The sequence below is a fragment of the Ochotona princeps genome, chromosome 6 (genome assembly GCF_030435755.1).
Source record: "Ochotona princeps isolate mOchPri1 chromosome 6, mOchPri1.hap1, whole genome shotgun sequence".
Taxonomy (NCBI): domain Eukaryota; kingdom Metazoa; phylum Chordata; class Mammalia; order Lagomorpha; family Ochotonidae; genus Ochotona; species Ochotona princeps.
The window spans coordinates 30,787,595-30,812,923 of record NC_080837.1 but is presented as its reverse complement, the minus strand read 5'-3'; the positions used below and the strand labels follow the sequence as shown (position 1 = coordinate 30,812,923).

At 43.4% G+C, this 25,329-nt stretch overlaps 1 protein-coding gene across 1 annotated transcript in view; it reads right to left on the bottom strand.

Moving 5' to 3' along the window:
- Positions 1–673: 673 nt before the first annotated feature.
- The window catches only part of SHC4 (SHC adaptor protein 4), a 137,825-nt gene continuing 113,169 nt past the window's right edge, over positions 674–25,329 (bottom strand). Inside the window, exons 10-12 of the mRNA XM_004578384.4 lie at positions 22,752–22,931; positions 9,387–9,640; positions 674–1,715 (exon numbers count right to left, since the gene is read on the bottom strand). Coding sequence (XP_004578441.2) covers positions 1,560–1,715; positions 9,387–9,640; positions 22,752–22,931 — 590 coding nt within the window. The 3' untranslated portion in view covers positions 674–1,559. The remainder of the gene's footprint in view (positions 1,716–9,386; positions 9,641–22,751; positions 22,932–25,329) is intronic.

Here is a 25,329-nt window from a genome sequence, read left to right as displayed (position 1 = left end):
ATTCCAACATGTTGGGTTTTTAATGATATCTCTCTGAAATAGATTTTCAATATTTTATTTAGAAATGAGCAAATATATCTATCATAACTGCAAAGAAAAAGCTGAATCTACATAGTGAAAATGAAATGGGCGTAACACGATTGTTTGGTAAGTCAGGATTTAAAAGAAAAACACTCTACAGTAAAGCCCATGTCTCTATATGCAAAAAGAACTGAAACAGTTTTCTGTTATTCAAAATAAACCAACTCCACTTCTACCATCCTTCTCTACACGATTCCAAATGTTCAGTGTTTTTAACAGAAAGGCTTAGGGTCTAAACTCACAAATGCTGGTCTCAGATATAACATCCATTGTGTGGTTACAGAAAAGAAAAGAATTGATTTTTAACCATGTTTATGGAGACTGATTATCAGGGTGAGCCCTAGCAAATCAAAAACTTTTGTATAGATTCATCGCATGTTAGGTCTGAAGTAGACCCCAGAATTCACCTGTCAGGCTCCTTCACCTCATAGACAGGAGACCTGGAACCCAGACAGGCTTGGTTATACAAAACTGACACCACACGTTTACCCACGGATTGATACATGCATGACACACTTCAAACTGTTGCATTCCATGTACCTTTTCTACTTTGATCATATCTAGACAAGGTGCTAGGATACAGCTAGGGGAGAGACTGGCATTTCCCTAATTTCCGTGTTTGTGCTTTCAATAAGAACATAACCAATTTAGATACTGAAAACAAAGAGCACTGGTTTTGTTCATCATGTTTTAAATTCATGCACTCAAGAGCCTTGTTTTTGGACAGGGAAGAGAGGGAGGAAATGCTGAAACCAGAATCTCTTCAGTTTATCACATGCTGTATACACAGTCTAAACAGCAGCATGTTGCAAACACTGGACCAAAGAATCGGGACCTCAAGCCTTTAACCAGTACATGAGACAGACCCATGGAACAGACCAACACTTTTAAGGGCTTTTTTCTTGATTCCACAGCATACACACAGTCTGAGTTCAATGTCATATTTATTGTAACATTACAGTGAAAATGGCACTAAAACAAAAATATAATAATGTTAACTATCAAGCAAATTGCTCCATTTTCCTGTAGCAAGGAAAAAGTTTTCTTTTTTTTTTTGGCAAATGGTTCTGTAGTGATAGAACATGAAGACACTTAAAACTACAATCCCCAATATGAAAACGTCCCTAAGTTATCAAGTTGAAAGGCACATACTACTGCCCCAGCAGTTCAAGTTGTTTCTAGCAGGTGTAATGTTAATTGTGCTTTTAGCTTGTTATTAATGCATTACGACTTTTAAAAAAGTGACATCTGTGCATACGTATAACTTCTTTTCACATGGGTCGATCCTCTTCCTCTTTCCTGAAGATCAGTTTTGTTAGTTGTTTACTTTATAAAGGATCTGATCTGTGATGGTCTCAGAAAGACGCACTTTGCAGTTTGTGCCCTATTTTATCTAGAAAGCAAGTCTGAGCTCCCTTTGTGTCCTAACACAAAATGGAATTTCTTGAAAGATCAGTGTGGTGGTTACTTCAAAAGTGTCATTTCTTCAAGTGCAAAAGTGCTGAAGTACTGTCTTTTCTCACAGGTTGCTTAAGGCTTACTTCGCTTCCAGAAGAGATGATTGGCAAACTGTTATCCATGTGGTATCTGATAAGGTGGCCAACATTATCAAACACATGATCTTTGGTCCTCACCTTGATAAGGAAAAACAAACATATTTGGGTTAAGTAATAATAGTTCTTCTGAAAGAACCAGGAGAAAAAAAGACAGACATATCCCTAAAACAGATACTCTACTTAGAAAATCAAAGGTGTTATAAAACTAAATATCCCCTAGTAACCAATTTTCTCATTCCTCATTATCTCCTTAAAGCAGCCATGCTAGGGGTGGGAGTTTGGCACAGTGACCAAACACCAGCGGAGACACCTGCCTCGCAGCCCACAGTGTCTTGGCTGGAACCTCGGCTTGATTCTCAGTCAAGGGTGCACTCCAGGAGGCAGCAGGTGATGGCTTCAGGAGTTAGATTCCTGCCACCTCCAGAGGAGATCTTGAAGGAGTTCCAAGCACCCAGAGTCAGCCTGGCCCAGTACCGGACATTGTGGGCCTTCGGGAGGTGAACCAGCAGACAGTGGCCTGTCTCTCTGTCTCTTTCTCATTTGGTGTAATGAGCATCTGCCTCTCAACCATTCCGACGGGGTAGGAACATGGTGAGGACCCACCACTCAACCTCAATTTCCAATGTTATTGTGTAGTGTATTTTATCACGTGACCACTTGTAGAGAATTGCCTTGTACACAGCCATGAGGGACTACAAGCATCTGCCATCAATTTTATAGAGGGTTTCCACATTATGCTGTCTCTATCCGAAGCAGACCCCTCTGGAGAAGTCATACCCCTCCTTGGACATTCAAGACAAGCCCTGTCTCTTCTGAGAATGCACCTGTACCTCCTTTCCACAGATACCAAAATAGCTGAATCACAAATATTTGTTGCGTGCAACTGTCTGCTTGCCAGAGGAACTCAAATCTTCCTATGCCATGCCTTGTCCTGAGGAATTTCCTCCTAATATTTCCGTGTCCTCACTCTGTACCTGCATAGCACATTAACAAGACTCTTTGTTGCTGTATCACTGACTTGGCCCACGAATGCTTCTTTTTGGGAGTGGCTGGGAACCATGCTGGAGAGATAAGGAGTGCATACAGGGAACAGAGTTTTTGTAATTCTGTAAGCTCCCCTCCAAGGGATTCTTTGGGTCTTTTCTAGATCATGGTCTTTGGCATTTAAAAAGCACACATACTAATTGGCATGATTGGTAGATTTGAATGTGGACTATGAACCAGTTAACTATAAAGTACCAATGTTCACTTTCCTAATTTTGATCATTGCACCATGGCTAAGAAAAAGGGCACCCCTCTTAGAAAGTACACTTTCAAGGTTTTACAGAAAAGCATCAAAGTGGCTTCAATGTACTCTCAATGGCTCCAAACCTTGTAGAAATTATTTTCGCCTCCTTTTCATCCTTGCCCCATACAAAATCAGACAGACTTGGAGCCTGCCTGCTTGCATGCCTCACCCCAATGGACTCTGCTCTCTTGCTCTACTGCTCCCACTTCAGTTCGGCTTCAGGCTTTCACAGTTTTTTCCAGAACCACTTTCTCTGCCTCTGATCCTCACTCTTCTAATTGGTTCTGCATACAAACGTCAAGTTCATCTTTCCAGGACAGAGATTATAAACAGGCCACCCTCTGGCTGAAAACACTAATATTTTAGTTTACTAGGGAGTAGAGTAAGGAGGTCACCAGAGAGAGTTTTAAATATTTTGGATTTTAAGTGGGGGAGAGCTTCTAGCACATCTCTGGTTTTGCAGAAGCTTTGGAAAAGCCAAATCTGTTCCCACCAAGTCCTCTACTCTGTGGGACAGCACCCAGCTGTGGCTGTCCAGGGGCCAGTGTCCCGCTTCCCTGGGGCCTTGTGCTTCCCAGCTCGACACCACCTACCACTCTGCATTCATCCCTTCATCTGCCCAACTTTGTACTGCCTGCACCCCACAAACATGGTAAATGGGACCCCATCCACAGGCTTTGTGAGTATGTGTGTGTGGCTTTAGTATTAAAAAAGAAAAAGCATGCGATTCACCCTCCTAGCAGATTTTGAGTGTACCGGGCAATATTGCTAACTCTAAGCACAGTGCCACACTGCAGGCTCAAGAACTTCTCCATCTTGGCGCTTTGAACAGTAAGTAACTCCTCGCTTCTCCTGGCCTCAGGCCCTACCAACCACCACTCTACTGTGGTGTCTGTGAGGTTGCTTACTTGAGACAGTATTCGTCCTTTGTGACTGATTTGTTTTACTTGACATAATGCTCTTAAGGCCTCTCTTTTAATTAATAAATACATATTTATTTACATAATATATGATATATGATATATAGTATATAATATATTTTACTTGACATAATGCTCTTAAGGCCTTTTTATATGTATGTGTTTTATATATACATATATTTGTGTATATACATATACTTTATATATATGTATGTATAACACCTATATTTCTCCCTCTTAAAAAAAGATTTGTTTTTTTTAAAGATTTATTATTTTTATTGGAAAGGTGGATATAAATAGAGGAGGAGAGACAGAGAGGAAGATCTTCCATCTGATGATTCACTCGCCAAGTGACCACAACGGCCGGTGCTATGCCAATCCGAAGGCAGGAACCTCGAACCTCCTCCAGGTCTCCCACAAGGGTGCAAGAACCCAAGGTTTTGGGCCGTCCTCAACTGCTTTCCCAGGCCACAAGCAGGGAGCTGGATGGGAAGTAGAGCTGCCGGGATTAGAACCGGCGCCCATATGGGATCCTGGCGTGTTCAGGGCGAAGACTTTAGCCCTCTAGGCCATGCCGCCGGGCCCAAGATTTGTTTGTTTTTTTGAATGTCAGAGGAGTTACAGAAGAGTTACAGAGGACTTGCAGAGAGCTTCCATCTGTCGAATCACACCACAAATGGCCGCAGTGGCTGGAGCTGGGAGATTCCTCTGGGTCTCTCTCATGGGTGGCAGAGGCCCAAGCACTTAAGACATTCTCCGCTGCTGCTTTTCCAGGCAGCAATGAGCTAGACTAGAAGTAGAGCATCAAGACATGAACAGGTGTCCATGTAGGATGCCACTATCACAGGTGGTGGCTTTGCCCAGTATGCCTCAACGCTGGCTGCCAGGTCTCTGAAAACACTGCAGCATGACAGGGTTTCCTTCCTTCTTAGTTGAATAGAGTCCTATCGGGTGTACACACCACAGTTTCCTGATGGATTCATCATCCATAGACCTTCTTTCCCCTTTTTCCCACTTCACAGCTGCTCTGAGTAATGCCATGATGAAATGGGAATGCCAGTACCTCTTCGAGATCATGACCTCAGTTCTTTGGACTAACTACTCAAAACTGTGATTGGTTATAAAAAAAAAAACAGTTTTGTTTTTAACTTTTGGGGGGGATATTATAATTTTTTTCCATAGTGGCTGCATAATCTTGCATTCCCAGCAACAGAGTACAAAGGTTTCATCTTCTTAAAGTCCTTATAAACACTTCATATTATGTTTGCTTTGTTTGTCTAACAGGTGTGAAGTGTTAAGGAACAATGATTTTGATTTGTATTTATCTGATCATTTAGTGATGCTCAGAGCCTCTTCCTGTACCAGGTACTCAGCTGTATGCCTTCTTGAGACAAATATATATTCAAACCCTGTACCCATTTTACATAGGATTATCTTGCATGATGGCATAGCAGGCTGAGCCTCCACCTGAAGCACTAGCATCCCATATGGTCACCAGATCAAGTCCTGGTTGCAACACTTCTGATCCAGTTCCCTGCTTGTGCCTGGGAAAGCAGCAGAGTCTGGTCCAGGTTCTTGCATCCATATGGGAGACCCGGAAAAATCTCATGTTCCCTGCGTTGGACAAGCCCAATAACTGTGGATGGAAGATCTGTTTCTTCCTCTGTTTACGCAATTATGGCTTTCCGATAAAAAGAGACTTTTTAAAAAATGGGGTTCTCTGAGGTTTTTGCTGCAGAAAAAGAGGAGTCTTTTACATACATTGTGTATGAACTACTAATCAGATGCACACTTTACAAATAGTTTCTCCCATTCTGTTTGTTGCCTTTTCACCGTGTTGATGGTCCCTGTTGCTATGAAGACGCTTTTTAGTGTAGTTCCACTACTCCCACTATCTTTGCTTTTGATGCTTATTGTTTGGTGCCTTATCTAAAAAAAACAAAAATTTCCACTGCAAAGAACAGTACTAAAATGCTTTTATTGCACGCTTCTTTAAGCTTCTTTTAAGTGTTTATAGTGTCGGGTCTTCTGCTGAACTGTTTGTTTTGACTGGTATCTGTGTGTATGTGGTTCAGTTTCATTCTTTCACATGCAGATATTTAGTGTCCCTGAGAAATGCTCTTGAAAACACCATCCTTTCCCCATTACATAATGTTAGCACTCTTCTTGGGGATCATTCGCCCAAATACAATGGGGTTTAATTCTGGGCTCTCTGTTCTATTCCACTGTTCTTTCAATCTTCAGGCCAGTACCGTTTTCATTAATACAGTTTTGTAACATGTTTTGAAATATGGAAGTGTGAGACCTCTAACTTTGTTTTTCTTTCCGGACGTTGTTTTGGATATTGGGGGTTCTTTGTAGTCCGATATGAATTTTAGCACGGTTTTTCCATGTCCATAAAAATTCATTGTGAATTTGATAAAGGTTGCATTGAATCTTTATATTGAGTAGTGCACATTCTGACACACTAACGCTTCCAATTAACAACCATGGAATGTCTTTCATTTACCTGTAATCTTTTTCATCAATGTTTTGTAATTTTCAGCACATGTGTGTCTTTTCTCTACTTGCTAAAAATATTCCTTAGTATTTTATTCTCCATGATGCTACTTCAAATGCAATCTTATTGATTTTCTTCTTGAATAATTTTTTTCTGGAATTATCAACTGATTTTCGCATTTTATCTTTGTGTTTCTGGCAACTTCGATGAAATTATTAGTTCTAACAGATTTTTTTCTGAGTCTCCAGATTTTCTACATGTAAGATGATCAATCTGCAAGCATAATTTCACTGCTTCCTTGATGATTTGGTTGTTTGTATTACTTTTGCTTACTAATTTCTCTAATACTTCTAGTATTATGTCGACGACAGAGAGTGAGGAGAGTGGGTATCCTTGTTTTGCTGCTGATCTTAGAAGAAAAGCTTAATCTTTCACCGTTGAGTGTGATGTCAGCTAGTGGCTTTTTAAAACTTACATTCATTTTATTTCAAAGGCAAAGAACCGGACACATGGGGAGAGGGGCAGAGAAATTTTCCAATAACTGGTTCACTCCTCCAACGCCTGCAACATCAGTATTGGCCCATGCTGAAGCCAGGAGTCCGGAACTCAGCATGCAGCTTCCTCATGAGTGGTAGGGACATAAGCACTCTCACCATCGTTTGTCTCCAGGGGCATCAGCAGGAAGCTAGACAAGAAGCAGTCAAGGTGGAACTTTAATTGTCCCTCCAACACAAGATGTGGGCATCCCATGATGCCCACGCCTCTTTGGGTTTCTTGTAGCTTGGCTACTTGAACATGATGCTCATTTCTTCTCTAGATTACTGGAATTTCTTTGTTTCCTTTTCCCTTCCTCCCTTTCCACTTTCTGGACTTCCACAGTACCTTTGCTGGTATTAGCACTGCTATCCCCTAGGTCCTATAGGTTTTATTCTTCCTTTTTTCCGCATTCTTTTTTATTTCCCTGTCTGGGTAATTTTAACCCATTTTTAAGTTCAATGATTTCCTCTGCTTGATGAAGTCTGTTGCTGAACCCTTCTCGTGAAATTTTTCTGCCTTGTTTTATTTTTCAAATTTGCAATTTCTGACTTAAAAGAAAAGGTTTATTTATTTATTTGAAAGGCAGAGAGCAAGAGAGACAGTTATATTCCATGTGTTTGTTGACGCCCCAGATGGCTGCAATGACTGGGACTGGGCCAGGCTGAAGCCAGGAGCTTCTTGTAGGTCTCCCCTGTGGTGGAAGGGACCCAAGCATGTGAGTCATGTTCTGGATTGGAAGTGGAGTAGTCAAGACGCAAACAGGTCCCATGTGGGATGCTGGCATTGTAGATACAGGCTGAGACTGCAGCATCACAATGCTAGCCTCTCTGCTGTTTTATGTGGTCTCTCTCATCACGGATATTCTCTGTTTGTTCTGAATTGTGTTCCTGAGCTCACAGAGCATCTTTCCAATGGTTATTTTGACTTTTTGTCATGTAATTTATACATTTTCGTTTCATTAAGATTTCCTTTGTTCCTCTATTTGGGCCGCACTTCCCTTCATGTTTTTCTTCGTCTCATAACTTGAGCTTAGGAATCACGCATTTAAAAGCACCCGCCTCTCCCACCACAAACCAGCTTCATACAAGGGAATGCCTTGACTACTGCAGACCAGCTTCAAGCCAGAATTTCTGGGAGCTGCGGTATGCTCAAGCAAGTTCTCTGGGTCTGAAGGATCTGTTTTCCGAGGATTTGTAATCCCTTGCTCCCTCTGGTGTCCTTTTGTGGCACTGCGACTCCCCCAGTGCTACAACAGCAAGCCTCTGGGCTCTTGTCCTCACTGCCGACCTCCCAACTAGGGCCAAACCTATACCAGCCCATCAAGCAGAGGCAGAAAGCTGGTGGCATACTTGTCTTCTCTTCTCCTTCCTCAGTGAGCAGCCTGATGTGGTGCACATTCTCCTGCCCAAGTGAAGGAGGGCCAGCTGTTTCCCAGCATGTTCTGTCCTCAGTGGTACCCAGACATCCAGTGCTGCTGGTGCTTGGACGGACGTGAGGCACAACCAGTTCCTCAGGCTGCCCACGAAAAGCCACAACAGGGGTGCACGCTCCGCTCTTGCCGCACCAAGGGTGAAATCACACTGCTGCTGGCCCCGAGCGGTGCTGCCTTGGGAAAGGAACCGATGCAGGTGAAGTGAAACTGCCTTCCTGCCTCGATGTTAGTGTGACATTTCTCGGCTTTGTGCCTGTCTGGGGTACTACAGCTTCTCAGCTGGATTCTGCTGTTCTCACAAGGACAGTTTGGTCCATATTAAGTACTTAAACCACTGTTTCTGTGGTTGAATGAGAGCTAGAAAATCCCTTCTGCCACCTGGATGATGTTGCCACCCACACTGGGTTGGTGGCATCCAAGTCCCTCCTCCAAAATGATCAGTACCCGCACTCTGGCAAATCAGGCGGTTTGGTCCATATCACCATCCCACACGGTGGCTGCAAGCTGCCCTTCCTGGCTCACTTTCTGCTCCAGCTGCACACCCTGTATTGGCTTCTACCATTTTATTACTCTCTCTGTTCCTTTATAGCTCTGTTCTGTCCTCTTTCAAGGTTTATCCTACAGGTCAGAGCCCATAAGGAGCCTTCTCAATCGGCCTCAAGCAGCCTGACCTGAGAAAGAATCCTTTGGTTGAACCATCCTTCCCTCATTCATCCTGATTATTTAAGCGTCTATTTTATGGAAACATAAGCACCCTGGCAGTAAGAAATACCTACACTACACTGAGTATCAAACACCTGTGGCTTTCTTCCATGTACTGGGTATGCCTTCAATTTGCTGGACTGATTTGAGAATGGCAGAAAGAAGCTAGCCTCTATTTGATGACTCAGAGTAGCCCCCCAATCTCACCCTTCTCCTATCTTCTATTTAGTACTTCCTGTTCCAGCTAGAGAGTTCACAGGAATGTCCACACTTAGCCTTGAGATCCGTCAAGGCCAGTGTTAGCTGTTCCTCAGGTTAGTCTTAATAGAACATTCTCCTGCAAAGCCTGTAAATTACAAGTTAGGGCTACCTTGCCTTCGGGATCCACCAGGAGAAGATGTTTGGCCTGGCCTCCCTGGAGTCCGCTCAGTACATACTGGCCGGGGGACGTTGCGCTCTCTCGAACCAAAAAGTCCCCATCCTTTATCAGCAGGCTTTCGGCTGCCTTCCTGCTCAGCTTGCCGTGGTAGCACTCTTCATTCCACAGCTGCTGCTTGATATGTGGCAGAGAATGTTCGCTGGCAGGCTGGGCTGTGGCACCTGGCTGAACGGTTTCTGGTGTCTCTGAGATCAGAACACAGAGAGAGAGTCACCACTTCATCCAACTGACCACCCATCTGTCAACCCATCCATCCATGCATTCACTCATAAATACAACTTGAGGTCCTGTGGTGTGCCAGGCACTGGTCAAGGATCCATTGTCTCTGGAACAAATGAGGTTTCTGTGTTCACACCTTGCAACAGCCTCTCATTCAATTGTCTATCCAAACACTGTCTTTGGCTTCCTTCACCACGGAAGGCTTTCCCAAGTGTGAGATTTTTTTTCCTTTCAGATCAGCAAGGGAACTGGCCCATGAGAACTGCTTTGTAACTGCATGGAGATGTTCTTTATGTGGCAAGGAAAGCAGCTTATTCTGCACTTACAGACAACCTCTACTGTGTTCCCAGATGCCATGGAAATGACCATGATAACCTTGGACTAGGCCCATTTTGAGTATTTTGACTTTTTTAAGATTTAATTTTATTGGATTTGGAGAGCTACAGAGAGAGAGATAGGGAGAGAAAGAGATCTTCTCTGCATCACCTCACTGACTGTTGCTATGGTTACGGGAGGAGGGCAGAACCTGCTTCAAACCCGGTATGTCACTCTGACCTCAGACTGGAAGCCGGAAAGGACAGTAGAAATCCAGCACACCCCGCGGCAGCAGAGCCACTGCTGCGTCAATGATGCTTCACATACAATATGCTGCTTAACTCCCTTAAAAATTGTTTTTAATTTACCCAAAAGACAGAGTTACAGAGAAGGAGAGGTAAAGTCAAAGGTGAGAGAGAGAGAGAAAGAGATGTGTTTTTCATCCCATGGCTCATTCTCCAAATGGCTGAAAGGCCAGGGCTCAGCCAGGACAAAGCCAGGAGTGCCAGTTCATATCCCAGCTGCTCCACTTCCCATCCAGCTCCCTGTTTGTGGCCTGGGAAAGCAGTTGAGGACAGCCCAAAGCCTTGGGACCCTGCACCTGTGAGGGATACCCAGAAGAGGCTCCTGGCTCCTGGTTCCTGACTTTAGATCAGCTCAGCTCTGGCAGTTTCAGGCACTTGGAGAGGTGAACCAGCAGCTGGAAGATCTTTTCTCTGTTTCTCCTTCTCTCTATAAATCTTCATTTCAATAAAAATAAATATACATTTTTAAAAATTCTCAAAATTAAACAGACAAGGAAATTATCTTCCCAATGAGCCGTTACTTAGTCAAAGTCACGTTACTAGTAGGCTGTGGATCTGGAATTCAACATCAGGTTCTTCCGACTCTACAGTCCATGTTCTTAGTCTCCAAACTCTAAGACCTTTGCGCTACATATGAAAAACTTTCCGTTATTAAAACCTGTCAAGCCACCTACTTCTGTCACCCACAAAGGTACCCGTAGGTGATCAGGCTATCAGGATGACAGATGGCACCTCCAGAAGCAATGACATGAGATTTAGGGAAAAAAGTTGAAAATTTCACTAGGAAAAATAATCATGTAGACCAAGCTGTGTGCAGTCTGCCTTCCACAATCATGGCCATACATGTCCAGACTCAAACAACCTCGGACTGAAAACATCTGGGAAGAACTTACAACCCCATGAACATTTACACTACACTTATTTTTCTCATTATTATTCCCTCAATGACACAGAATAGCAGCTACTTACATAGCATGCCATTTCAATTAGGTATTCTAAGTGACCTACCAATGACTTAAAGCATACAAGACAACATGCATAGGTTACAGACTAATACTAAACCATCTTACATTAGAGACTGCAGCATCCACCAGTCTTGGTGTCAGCAGGAGGTTCTGAACGCCATTCCCTGTGGTCCTCAGGGACAACTAACAGTACCATTAAATGCAGAGGATCCCTCATGTAGAAGCCAACCTGCCTCTATGTTAATGCAAAGGAGTGTTTGCACGTCCTTATCCAAGGATCTCACAAAGGGAATTTTGCTGGAGTTTGAGTTTTACAATTTACATGTGAGCATCCGAGGAAGTCAGGAGTGGAGGCAAGCAGAGCCCTGCAGAGACGCAGGTGCAGCCCAGTTCTCCTGTTAATGGCTTTGCCTCTCCTTACGAACTTCTTTCTGCACAACAGTTATGACGCCACACTCGCGAAGATATTCTTCATCTAGATCTAATGGCTGGGAACATTCTCCACAAGTCAGTGTCTCTATTGTTGCCAGGAAAAGCCTGATGAAATGTGTCCAGATTTGATGAATAATCCTCACAGCTGGCCTTGGTGGTGGCTGTTTTCAGACACAATGCAGAACTTCTAATGAGCAACTTTGTGTGTGTGTGTCAGAGAAAATGATGTGTTTACACACATGGGGGCATGCATGTGTGCATGTGTGTTGGGCGGGCGCACACATTCGAGTGCATGGTGACTTTTAGTTTATTCTGAGATTATGGTGAAGAGCTTTTGGACAAGAACAAAACAAAAGACAGACAGACATTATATCATCTTGAACAGAAACAATTGATCATGGGCCAGCCAGAGGATGTGGACAATGTTTTCCTAACACATTTTCCCAAATTAGCCAAAGGACAAGATACACTGTGCCCAGAGATTTCAATCAGCCAAACATTTGCTGAAAATCTAACTCTGCTAGAAGCACATTATGTGACAAATTTTTTAAGTGCTCTTTTTTACAAATTGGACAAGCTGATTTTTTAAAATCTGGAAAACACGGAAAAATCACCCTAAACAGCACTAAATATAACACCAACTAGAATGACTTTTAGCATTGTGACATATTATCCATTAATACCCTTTTTCCCTTGTATAAAGTTGACTTTGAGAATGATAATCACAATGTAAATATGGCTATGTATGCAATTCCTATATAATATTCATAAATCATTGATTTGATATAATTATATGTTCTCAAAAGCGAAGGTTAAGGAACCTGCAAGGAAAGCCACCTTAGATTAACTGACATTAAAATGTAATAGGAATCACTGCAGGAAGCAATCACTTCGTCTTGCATTTCCCTTAGCAACTACAGCTACATGGTACCCAATCAGAGCTTCAGGAACAGACAGGACAAATGTGATCAGCCACCTTCCTTCTTATCTGATGGGCAAACCCGTGAAAGGAGGATATCATTCAAGAAAGAGAAAAAAAATCAGACACATAAAATCTGATTAAACAGCTGTAAGCAATCTCTATGAGAAAGCAAGCGAGCAGCATTTAAAGCTGTCTCTTTCACTTTCCCCCATTCCTGGACCCTCGCCACCCTAATCCATGGTCCACATGGGCATGCATCCTTCCCAACTATGTAAACAGCATCAAAAGATAAAAAGCCTCAATGCTAACTGTAAAGATGACACACTAATAGCACTTGTAGCAGGAGTGTGGAAGTCTCAATCATTGCACTAGCAAAAGATGTGGAAACAAGGAAACATGAGTCGCTCTACAAGTGACTGGTTTTAAAAATCATTATTCACTCCTATGATACAATTCTATGGTGCAATTGCAAACAATGAAGGAGAAAGCTGCTAATGGGAAAAACCTCATTGTAATACAAGAGTAACACAAGAAGGGAGTTGGGGACAGAAACCACTAGTTACTTAAGCGCACACTAACATTCTGGCAGCAATCAAAAAAAGGTGTTAGTATTCAGGTAGTTGGAGAAAGTTCTAGGGCATGGGAAGGGACCTTTTTATTATTTTCATTTATACCATTCTTTATTATTTTAATTCTTCCTAAGAGAATTTGTATGACTTACTCATACACATACAAAACTATAAACTCTACTGGAGGGATTAGTATTCGGGGAAATAAGAGACACATACAGCATGTGCCTTTGCACTCCCAAATAATAGAATTCCCCGGCGGCGAGGCCTAGCAGCTAAAGTCCTCGCCTTGCACACGCCGGGATCCCATACAGGCACTAGTTCTAATCTCCGCAGCCCTGCTTCCCATCCGGCTCCTTGCTTGTGGTCTGGGAAAGCAGTTGAGGATGGCCCAAAGCCTTGGGACCCTGCACTGGTGTGGGAGACCCAGAAGAAACTCCTGGCTTCTGGCTTCAACTCCGGCCAATGCAGTCCCTTGGGGAGTGAATTATCATATAAAAGATCTTTCTCCCTGTTTCTCCTCCTCTCTGTACATCTTACTTTGCAATAAACAAATCTTTAAAAAAATAATAGAATTCCCATGACTATATTTAATTATACTTTTATATTACATTACTTTATTTTCTTCCTTTTCCCTCTATTTGTAGTCATGATACATTTACAGAAAATTAACCCTGTCACAGTGAAGTGAATGACTTGCCATTGTAATAACTTATGGACAAATATTAAGAGCGGAATATAAGGACAGAGGAAGACAAGAGATTGGGGAAGGGGTGATTCCCTATGCATATAAATCTGTATCGAGGGAAAAAAAATAAGTACTTATAAATTTTTAAAAATTGTTTAAAAGAAAGACTTTTAAATATTAACAAAACACTTTTTTTCTTTTTTTATTTAATAATTTTTCTATTGATTACCTTCATTATGTGACACGGTTTTATAGGCACTGGGATTCCCCCCACCACTCCCCAACAAAACACTTTCTATAAAACAAACACAAATGATAGCTAAGATTCCAACCAGGAGAAGGATGAACTTGTGAGAAGAATGTTAGAATGGGATGACAACCTTGTTTCTGGAAGTTCACTCTTTTTTCCCCTCAGCGTGTTAAAATGACTCCATGTCCAGTCGGAGAGAAATGAAAACACAGTCAGTTCTTGCTATTTGTGGTAGTTGTGCTTTGAGATGTCAGACATCACCACATGTTCATCAATAAATGAACACACAGCTTTATGTGGGTCTCTGTGTACGGGCACTGCGCTCAGTATATACTGTCGATTAATTAACTGAACTTGCAGCCAACAACACCGGCTCATGCCTGATCCATGTTTATCTTATACACATGTTACCTTTGTAAGGCACATCAGATCCTTCCCTCACTTAGAAATTCTAGAGAGCAATTCACTGCTGTGCGTGGGGGTGTCTTCAGTAGTGACACCACCAACAAGCAGCATTAAGAATGTGAAGATGTGGCACTGAATAAACCACAGAAGGACACCTGTTGACGGCGTTAAGAAGCACTATGAGAATTTTGTAATGTTTATTTTTTTTGAAAGGCAGAGAAACCAACAGATTTTTCCATCCACGGGTTCATTCCACAAACAAAGCCAGGAACTCCACACAGGTCTCCCATGTGTACCTGAGTCTCACCCACTGCATCCTGGGTGTGCAATGACAGGAATCCAGAAGTAGAACAGCCAGGACTCAGGCCAGGCACTATGATCTGGGATGCTGGCTTCCCAAGAGGCAGCTTAGTCCACTCTACACCAACGCCTGCCTCCTACTGCTGATTTTGGGGTTACAACTAAGCTTTCGTGAGTAAGCCAATTTTAAAATTTAACCCATAACAATGAAACCTTTTATTTATTATATGATTATTGGGTATCTAAAAATCAGCAGTTAAATTTTATTTGCATGATTGACAAGAAAAATATATTCACTCCCATAAAGTACCTGAAAACGTGGCAGAAAAAAAATGTTAGCCATAATGAGGAGTTAAGATAGTAACCAGAGAAAACTTGTATTATAAAGGAAAAATGTTAGACATCTTATAAAGGCAGAACAATTCTTAAATAGTGATTAGTACAAAAATACAAAACAGATGGGCCACCTAATAGAAAAAGCATTAATAAAAAGAACTCAGAAACACCTTCACATATCCAGAGCAGACTAGCACATTAATCAAAGCCTGGCATTAAGACAAAGAAGAGATGTTTTCAGCAACAGTGTTTGGGAAATGGACTCACAAGGATAAAACTGACACCTTGCCTCATATGATCAGAGAGGTCAAAGGGGAGAAACAGAGGTCAGTTTTGTGGCCTAGCAAGTTCAGCCACAACATGCAAAAACAACAACTGGACACCAGTTTAAGTGTTGGCTGCTCCCCTTCTGATCCATCCCTCTGATAATGTGCCTAGGAAAGCAGCAGACAATGGTCCAAGTGTTTGGGCCTCTGCCCTCTGTGGGAAACCTAGAAGAAACTCTTGGTTCCTGGCTTCAGCCTGGCCCAGTCTGGTTGCTGCAGCCATTCTGGAAGTGAACCAGCAGATACAAGGTCTCTCCTTCTCTGCCTTTCAAATAAATAAAATAAATCTTTTCCTTAAAAGTGGACTAAAATTTTTAGTGTGGATATAAAACTATAAAGCCAATAGAAGAAAACATTGTGGAGATCTGATAAAGAGAAAATACAATCCAAAGAGGGTGGAAGGAAGACAAAATGAAGGGGAAGGGGCCAGAGTGATGGCTCAGTTGGCTAATCCTCTGTCTGCAAGTACAGGCATCCACATGGATGCTGGTTCATGTCCCAGCTGCTCTACTTGTCATCAAGTTCCCTGCTTGTGGCCTGGGAAATCAGTCGAGGATGGCCCAAAGCCTTGGGACCCTGCACCCGCGTGGGCTGCCTGGAAGGAGCTCCTGGCTCCTGGTTTCAGCTCAGCTCAGCTCTGGCCATTGAGGCCATTTGTGGAGTGAATCAGTGGATGGAAGATTTCTTTTTCTCTCTGTCTCTCCTCTCTGTAAATCTGTCTTTCCTGTAGAAAATAAATCAATCTTTAAAAAATAAATGGGAGGGGGTCAATGAAATAGAATTTTTAGAAAACAACAGAAAAATTAAATCAAAATCCAGGTATTTGGGAAATATCAATAAAGTAATAACCCTAAAAGAGAAATTGCCAAATAAAAAAAGAAAAATCATTACCAGTTGTAGAGAAAAATATCACCACAGATCCTTTGGGAAATAAAAGGACAATAAAGAAGCATAGCAACAGTTCAATGGAACAGACTCTATGTAAATAAAGCAGAATCCTAAAATTCTGAGGAAACTGCATTGACAAAGAAATCCCAACCCCTCATGTCTCTGGCTCTTGGCTCCCGAGGCAAACTTCAGGCTCTCAAGCCCACAGCAACAGCAAATGGGCTATAAACGTGGTGATAGCTGGGCCCAGTGTGGTAGCCTAGTGGCTAAAGTCCTCTCTTTGCAAATGCCAGGATCCCATACGTGCACTGGTCCATATCCCGGGGCCCCAACTCCCATCCAACTCCCTGCTTGTAGCCTGGGCAAGCAGTAGAGGATGGCCAAATCCTTGGGGCCCTGCATCCAGCTGGGAGACCCAGAAAAGGCTCCTGGCTTCAGATTGATGCAGCTCTCGCCATTGAGGCCACTTAGGGTATTAACAGACAGAAGATCTTCCTCTCTGTCTATCCTCCTCTGTATATCAACTTTCCAATAAAAATAAAATAAATCTTAAAAACAAAAGTGATATCAGCAAAGAAGGTGCCTTCTCCAACATCTGCTCTAAGTTGGAGGACGATGCAAGACCAGCCCAGAGAGCACAGTCTGGATCCTCCAAAGCTCTCTCACAAAACTGAACCAGGGACAGCACTGTAACACAGTGGGATAAGCTACCACCTGCAATACCAGCATCCCATGTGGGCATTGGTTCAAGTCCTGGCTGCTCCACTTCGATCCAGCTCCCTGTTAATGCTCTTGGGAAAGCAGTAGAAGATGGCCCAGTACCTGATGTGCTTCCCATGTGGGAGACCTGGAAGAAGCTCTGGCTCATGGTTTCAGACTGGCCCAGCTGTGGTCATTAAAGCCATATAGGGAGTGAATCTGTGGATGGAGGAGCTCTCTCTGTGTCCTGCTCCCCAACCCCTCACCCCTGCCTCCACTCTGTAGCTTTTTAAAATAAAATAAAATAAATATTTAACTAAATAAATAAACACAGATGAACCAGTCTCTAAACAAATCATTCCCCCCACTCCCCAACTCAGAGAGCTTACAACCACTGCCTGGCAGGATTTTGTAATCACTATGAGCTATGGACTTTGTAATCACTGTGCACCAGCAACTGCTGCCCTAGGCTGTTGCATTCTTCTCTTTCAGAATGTAAATTTTTATTTCAATTATCTTATTCCTACTCCACCACTAATTTTGGATGCGGAAGGGGAGCATATAAAAAAGATTCTCATTCAATCTTGGATGCTGCAATTGTATGACGTATTTGCAATATCTTCATTGTGAAAAAGGGAAATATATTTTAATGTGAGCAAAGGCTCATGAAAAAAAAAAGCAGAAAGGTATATTGTAGCAGAGGGAGCTACCTACAAATATTTACCTGCCTCTTTAGCAACATTATACAATTCCTAAGTTTTAACTGGGCACCATACGAGAGCTAACTTTTTCCACCTTCTTTGCAGCTAAGTATGGTACACCTAGGTTCTGCCAAGGCCAGGTAAGAAGTCATGCTGTCTTTCACTTGCGGGTTATATCCGCTAAACAATGTACCTGTGCTCCCCTCGCCTTTACCTCCCCCTACTGGCAGAACATAAATGTGATACATAAAAATTACAGAGAAATTTGGCTCTCACCTTGAACCAGAGACACAGGCCAGATGTTGAAAATAGCAAAGACACCACACCAGTCCTATGTTGCCAATTTTGTGCTATTTTATTAAACAGACACATTTTACTTATTTTTACACTAGATTGTTGGGTGGGTGACATTTCTTGTTATGGAAGGTGACACTGAAACTAATAATATACCAGCTGTGGACAAGTGAGAAAGCAGCCAATAGCTGGCAGACATTCAGCCCAATCTGAGTTAACTATACCAGTGTGCCAGCATAGTTGCCTAATTTTTTTTATGTGGGGGAGGTGGGGAATGCCAGGCTGGGACATGCCACCCTGACCCACAGGCAGGGGGGGCTATAGGTTGGGTCAAAGCGGGGTATAGGACATGATTGAGTGGCAGCAGCTGAGGGCACATTTGACAGGGGAGGAATGACTTTTGGGGTCTACCACTGACTAGGCCACTGTACTCACAGGTAGGCAAGGGAGCTGAGATGGGGTGATTTATAGGAGGAAAGACAGAAGCCATGTCTGGGTCAGGCCAAGGTACCCAACCACATGGGAGACCCGGACTGGACTAAATAGCATCGCCTACCACCCACCAGCACATGAAAAAGCTAGAGCTGGTGGGGGGCATGACTGGCTTGGCCACGCTCTTAGTACCTGCCCACAAATGTCAGAACAGTGGGTGGGCTACATCAGGTTGGGCCACAGCACCCACCAGAATGCAAGAGAATTGCATCTGGGGGCAAATTCTGTAGGGAAACTGTGGGTTCTCCTGTGTGGGATTGTAGCACCTGAAGGTTGGTGCAGAGAGTTGAGGGTGGTGATGGGCTGATCATGGAACCCACTGATACTTGCAGGAGCCAGGGCTGGGAAGAGGTTGGGTTGGGCCAGGCTGCAGCACCTGCTGGCACGTGCAAAAGCCAGGACCTAGGGCAGGCTATGCCAAACAGGGCCATGACACTCGCCAACACACAAGAGATCTGGGGCTAAAAGCACCCTTCTTTTTGCATGAGAGATGGGGCTAGGGGCAGAGCCATGTGGGCTGGTGCAGGTGATGGACTGAACCTGACCCTGCATTAGCTTGTACATGTAAGAATCAAGTCTGAGGTCACCCAAGACAAGGTTTCCTGGGGGATTCCCCAACTAACTACTATACTCAAACCCTGGCCACAGGGAAAATCACAAGATGTTTTCTTTGGAGTCCATGTTTCAAGACTGGGCTTCCTCAGGTGCTGATGTGAACAGCATGCCCAGTGCAGTGGACAGCACGCCCAGATGCACACGGGGGACATGACGGCCCACTCATCTAGATCAGCAGGGAATGTTCACCACCTCACCAGAGGCTGGAAAGCAGAAAAGGCTGGACCACTTTCCTGGCCAAGCTTTGCAGCATGTTCCTGGGCCTGTGGATGAACTAAGGTGGACTGGGTCAGACAATAGACCTTGGAAAGATGATCTCAACCCTGGTGCAATGAAGCCAGCAACATCTCAGGGCTATCAAAACCACTCAGGCAACACCGTCAGAACATGCTTCCCCACTTCAAGGTTTCTAAGGCATCCTCAAACGAGTGTCGCCCATCTCTGCTGATGTAGTTTGACAGCAAGAGTGGTCCCTTCCCCTTCTTCTCTGTGGATACAGGAGGGAAAAAAAAGTAGGGGAAACATTTGTCCCACCCACTTTCCTCCACACCTCAGCCCTTCTCATCCTTATCAGAGATCCACAGGGCATGCATCCCTCTCAACTCTGTAAACAATATTAAAAATGAAATTTTAAAAAAAATTAAAAGAAACTAATAATAAACCAACCTAAAAATCTAGTACCCAAACTAGTGGTTTTCTTTTGGCATGTTTAGCAAGGAGAGATGGGGTGTACAACCCTCCCTATGTTGGCAGTAACTGGAAGCAGTGAGGAGCCTGGGGTTATGCTGAAGATATATGTTTTACTTTGCTTCTTAAGTTCGCTGAACTGATCGATTCGTTTTTGGGGAGATGAGGGTGGCTGAGTGGCTAGAGAAACAAGAGAGGCTTTCTGTGGGACAAAGAAGGAAGAAGAATCATTGGGGGAAATGTTAAGGGGAACATAAGGTATTTTATAAAAAAGTATTGTGAAGTTAGCCCTACTACTCCTCTTTATTGCATTTTCTTAAGTTAACATTATGTTTTTGGAGTAGTATTTCATTTTTTTTTTAGGAGGGAGTGATGGTAGGCTAAATATAACCCCTAGGGGGCAGCAAGAAGCCAAAGAGGGCTATACTACATTACATGCCCTAAGGTACAAACAAAAAGAAAGAATGCTAGAAGTCAACATTATTGGACATATTGTCACAGGAATGAGAAAAAACACATTTGATATTCTAGTTTTGGGCAAGGCCTTTACTTATTTTTAACCAAAGACAGTTGCAAATGGATTTTGTCTTTTCATGTTATTGAATGGCAAAAAACAGTGGGTTTTTCTGTTTTTTGTTTTTTTGTTTCTTTTTGCTTCAGTTATAAATATTTTAACAATGAAAAGTTGATTAGAAAGGAACTGGAATTGTATGTCAATAACCACCTAATTTGAGCCACCTACTAAATCTTATTTATTAATATCTTGTGGCTCTGAAAAATCTGTTGGAACCTATCAAGTAAATACTAATAAATAAAGTCACTTTTAAAATCTAGGGTTCAGAAACCTTTCTAAACACAAACTTTCCCTCTAAGCATTTAACCTTACCCGTGCAGAACATTCTACATTGAGCAGTTGTCCTCTGCTTAGTGCAAGAATCTGGCTCATATCCCCTCACCCATCACACAAAAAATCCTTCTGTGGTTGGCATGGAGAAGCACAGTCGAAACCCCCTGCAAGGAAGGGCTAACTGCCCCCCATGTGTCTAGTTCAGTTGAACAGCAATTCAGGCTCCATTTCAGCTGCTCTAAGTTTTATCCACTCAGGAATGGCCCACTTACAGAAATTAACACAATCCAAGGACACAGACCCAGCCGCTGAAGTCCAGGGTAGGACACTCTGACAGAGCAGGCCAGTTCTGTGTGGGGCCTGACAGAGGCTTGCCAAGCCCGCATTGTGCTTCTACTTCCCCCTGTACAGCCAGCCCTCCCCCTCACTTCCTAACACAGATTCCCACAAAGACCCAACCTGCCAAGCTCTCAGTATCCAACCAGAGACCTCCACCTAGTTGGGATGGGCACCAAGAATGACCCTAGAAAGTTTGCGAAAGGACAGCTCCATGGCTGACACTGAGGGCTCTCCACATTTCTGGAGTTGGGTAGCCCAGTAAAACCCACACTCCACAAAATCATGTAAATTTGGTCTTGCCATGGCAACCACATCAGCTGGGAAATTGCCTTTGGCAGTTCTGGAGAAACTTTCTGGGCCAGTGAAAGGGCTTTCTCAGTGCCAACTGAATCGCCATCTTTGGAGTAAAGCCAGTTTGAGATTATGCCAATCTCTGAACAAGGTTCAATATCTTATGAAAAACATTTTTGTTTGTTTTTCAGTTGACTGTAGTTTTTGGCTTATTTTGCTCTTCTTTATTTATGTTCCTGTTTATGCATTTACCACTGAAGCAACTTGGCAGAAAATGATGTTTGTTTTATTGTATTTCACCCATGATAGGAGATTGAAGAAAGGAGCCATCTTATTTTAGTAATACATAGATGATTTACCAAGGGGTTTGGAAATGAATTAAATCAATGCCAACATTAAAGGAAACAGAAACAGTGACCACTGTTGCTCATACAGACAACATGTCCTGAGTTTGACAACTTTTCTATAGCAAAAGCAGACAACAGACACCAAAATGGGAGCAAATTTAACATTTGAAAGGTCTGTTGAAAAATCAAAATGCTAAAATGTTCAAACTCAAATAATCTCCAAAAGTTCTGATCTATATTAGCTAAAGTGAGAGAATGCAGGAAAAAAAAAAGAATCTTATTAACTCTCTAAAACTAAGGCCAAATAACCTTTAAAATGAACAACAGGGGGCCCATGCAACATCATATTCTCCGCCCAACATCCCCATTGGCACCAGATTGAGTCCCAGATGCTCTACTTTCAATCCAGTTCCCTGCTAATGCACCTAAGCAAGTAGCAGAAGATAGTCCAAATGCTCCCTGCATCCACATGGGAGACCAGGAAGAAGCTTCTAGCTCTATGCTTCGATCAGCCCAGTTCCGGTCTTTGCAGTATCTGGGGAGTGAACCAATGGACAAAACATATTTCTCTCTCTAACTCTGACTTTCAAGTAAAATAAATCAATCTTTTTAAAAAAAAAATAGAACAAGAGACAGATAATGAAAGATTTATTGGCCCCTAAAATGATATGTTCTGTCTGAATCCATGGTACCTGTGAATGTAACCTAATTTGGAAAGGAGTGTTTACAGGTGTAGTTAAATGAAGGGCTTGCTGATGAGAGGATTTTATCTCACCCTAAATCCACTGATTATCAGCCTCTGCGATAGACAGCACTCTCAGACGCACAGTCCCAGAGCAGACCCTCTGAGGACTTGTGTAATGATGAGGCTGGGGTATCCACAGGCAAGGAAAGGGAAATGAGACAAACCCTCCTGAGGAGTCCCCACAAGGAAGCCATCAGCCTAAGGGCTTGAGTGAAGATTTCTGTCTTCGGCGAATTCTGTTGTTTTAACATGCCCAGTTTGTGGTCATTTGTTACAACAGCCCCAGGAAGCTAAAACAGACAGCGAGCAAGCTACTTACTTCCAGGAAGCCACGAGCTCCCCATTGCTTGACTTGAGCTCTGCTCTCTGGCAGAGCCGAGCGCACCGTGAAGGGTCTGTGTATTAATGTAGCAAGGGTCATCAAAGAGATCCACTCGACACGTGTGCTTCATGAAGGAGGCCTCTCGTAGGAACTGCACTCCTCTGTCATGGGCATCACCTGTGGGAATTAGGAGCCACAGAATCATTGTTTTGTTTTTGATGCAGTAAGTAGAAAATCCTATTTGTGTCTAGGATTGATGGGAAGCTAAAAGCCTCACCCACCCATACAGGGTTTGACCTTACCTCCTAAAGCCAGGCCAAGCATCAGTCGTTGAGGGAAAGCCTCCCTCTCGCCGCCCTTCCTTCTATTCTCTCTTGATTGCCTCCTCAGCAGAGGAAGAACCAAAAAGGAAGGGAGGGGGCCGACCACCTCAGCAAACAGCTTGAAGCCACATGCAGTACTGCTCCAAGTGCTTACCCAAAAGGCAGCATGCCATACACAACCAGAAAGGCTCATGTAAAATCCTATTCAACATTTAATTACTTCACTTACAGTTTTTCAACTCAAAGATAAATAAATGAATGATCAGATTCTTTTATCATTATTATTGTTGTTGTTGTTTTATAAGTTCCATAGGCTCTGGGATTTCCCATCCTCTCTAAGTTCCCTCCCCCTCCGAATGATTTCCCTGCTAGTCTTACAATGGGTAGTCCAATTGAAAGTCCATCATTCTGCTACTGAAGTAATTCCCAACGTTGTAGGCATGGACAATGTCAGAGACTCCAGCATCCTACTGTCAGGATACATTCAAGTTTCACTGGGAGTCCATCTGTGGTCTGGATGCAGAGATGCACACTGCACTGTCTCCACATCTGGTCATGTCAGTCTCTGCTACATGTCTATTATACAGTTGATCAGGATTCTTAAGCAGGGGTAACATCCAGCTTCTCTCTATGCCTGAAGTTTTCAGTTTCCTGGCTCAGTCTTGCACTGGTTGCTGTTCTTTCAATTCTGCTGTTTGGCAAAATGCAATCAACTGTCATGTTCTCTATCCTCCTCCCTATGCCACACATCATGGCCAGCAGGAGCCTATTAAAACTGTACATCTGCTCACATGGTGTTTCTCAGAGGCTTGAAGACCTGTTTGTTATTTCCTATGCTCTAGAACGGGCTGCAGGTTCTACTCTGCTAGGCTTCCCTGCCTTCTCTCACTTGTCCGGTGTAGAAATCTACTGGAGCCACTGGGTCCTGTAGTGTGAGCTCACCCTATGGGCTCACCTCCTCTGACATGCTTTCCCTCCCCATCTCCATCACAGTCATCCTCCAGTCATCAATTCCAACACCTACACCATCAGGAGAACCTTCCCCGACCCTCCGGACTGAAACGTGGTACTCGATCTTCAGAGGCCACAGTACAAGAGTCACTGCTGCTGTCACTTCTGCGATCACTGGGTTCCTATCTGGAGTGCGTGTAGTCTGTCTGCACTGTGAAGGCGGGATTCCCACCTGCTTTGGGCACAGCTGCAGCAGCTGCACACACCTGCCATACCACACTCAGGGAACGCAAGGATGCGAGGATCAGCATTTGCTACCCCATGGCATGGAGTTCTTTAGACGGCCCACATGGTTCTGTCCCTAAGAATCCCAGGATGGGGGCTTTTTGCTTTACCAAAGTTTAGGAATAGCTTTGGCCAGATATGAGATGTGGTTCTGCATCACCAAAGGCTACACCTAAAGTAGGGACTGTCCACTGCCTGACCATAAAATGTCAGTCCTGTTGTTACCTCACTCCTTCAACATTGTAATGAGGCCCAAGTTCGGACCACATGTGGGAGGAACAGCGCTCTGATTCCTGGGACTCATAGATGGAGCACCCCAGGGTACTCTGGCGGGGGCGGGGAGGAGCCCAATCAAGAGAGCCCAGCCTGATGACCTGTTCCTCCTTTAGTCCCTGCCCACAGTGACATGTGGTCTTGCTATGCCCATGCTTGACTTTGTACACATGTGTCCTGAGAGAGGGGTGGGCTTTCTACAAAGGGAGAGAGTAGTGGGACCCTTCATCCATGTGTGCACTTGACAGCTTCCATTGGCTAGGTTAAGTGAACTGATGATTCATCTAGTTTAAGCAAAATGTACTTTCAGCAAATGACAAGCAGCTAAAAGAACGCTGCAAAGAAATCAAAGATTGAAGACAATCCTTTTACACCTAGTACCAACACCTCCTTAGCTGTATCATAAGCTCATAAAAAATTGTGACCCACAGAGATGGGATTTTGGCCTCCTGAAAGTGAAAATGACTGAGATTTGAAATTGTACATTTACAGCTATTTTCTTTTCTTTTCTTTTTAAAGATTTATTTATTTTCATAAAAAAGGCAGAAATACAGAGAGAAGGAGAGACAGAAATATTTTCTGCCCGCTGGTTTACTCCCCAAGTGGCTGCAATGCCTAGAGCTGAGTTGATCCAAAGTCAAGAGCCAGGAGCTTCTTCTGGGTCTTCCACACAGGCACAGGGTCCCAAGGCTTTGGCTTATCCTTAACTGCTTTCCCAGGCTACAGCAGGGAGCTGGATGGAA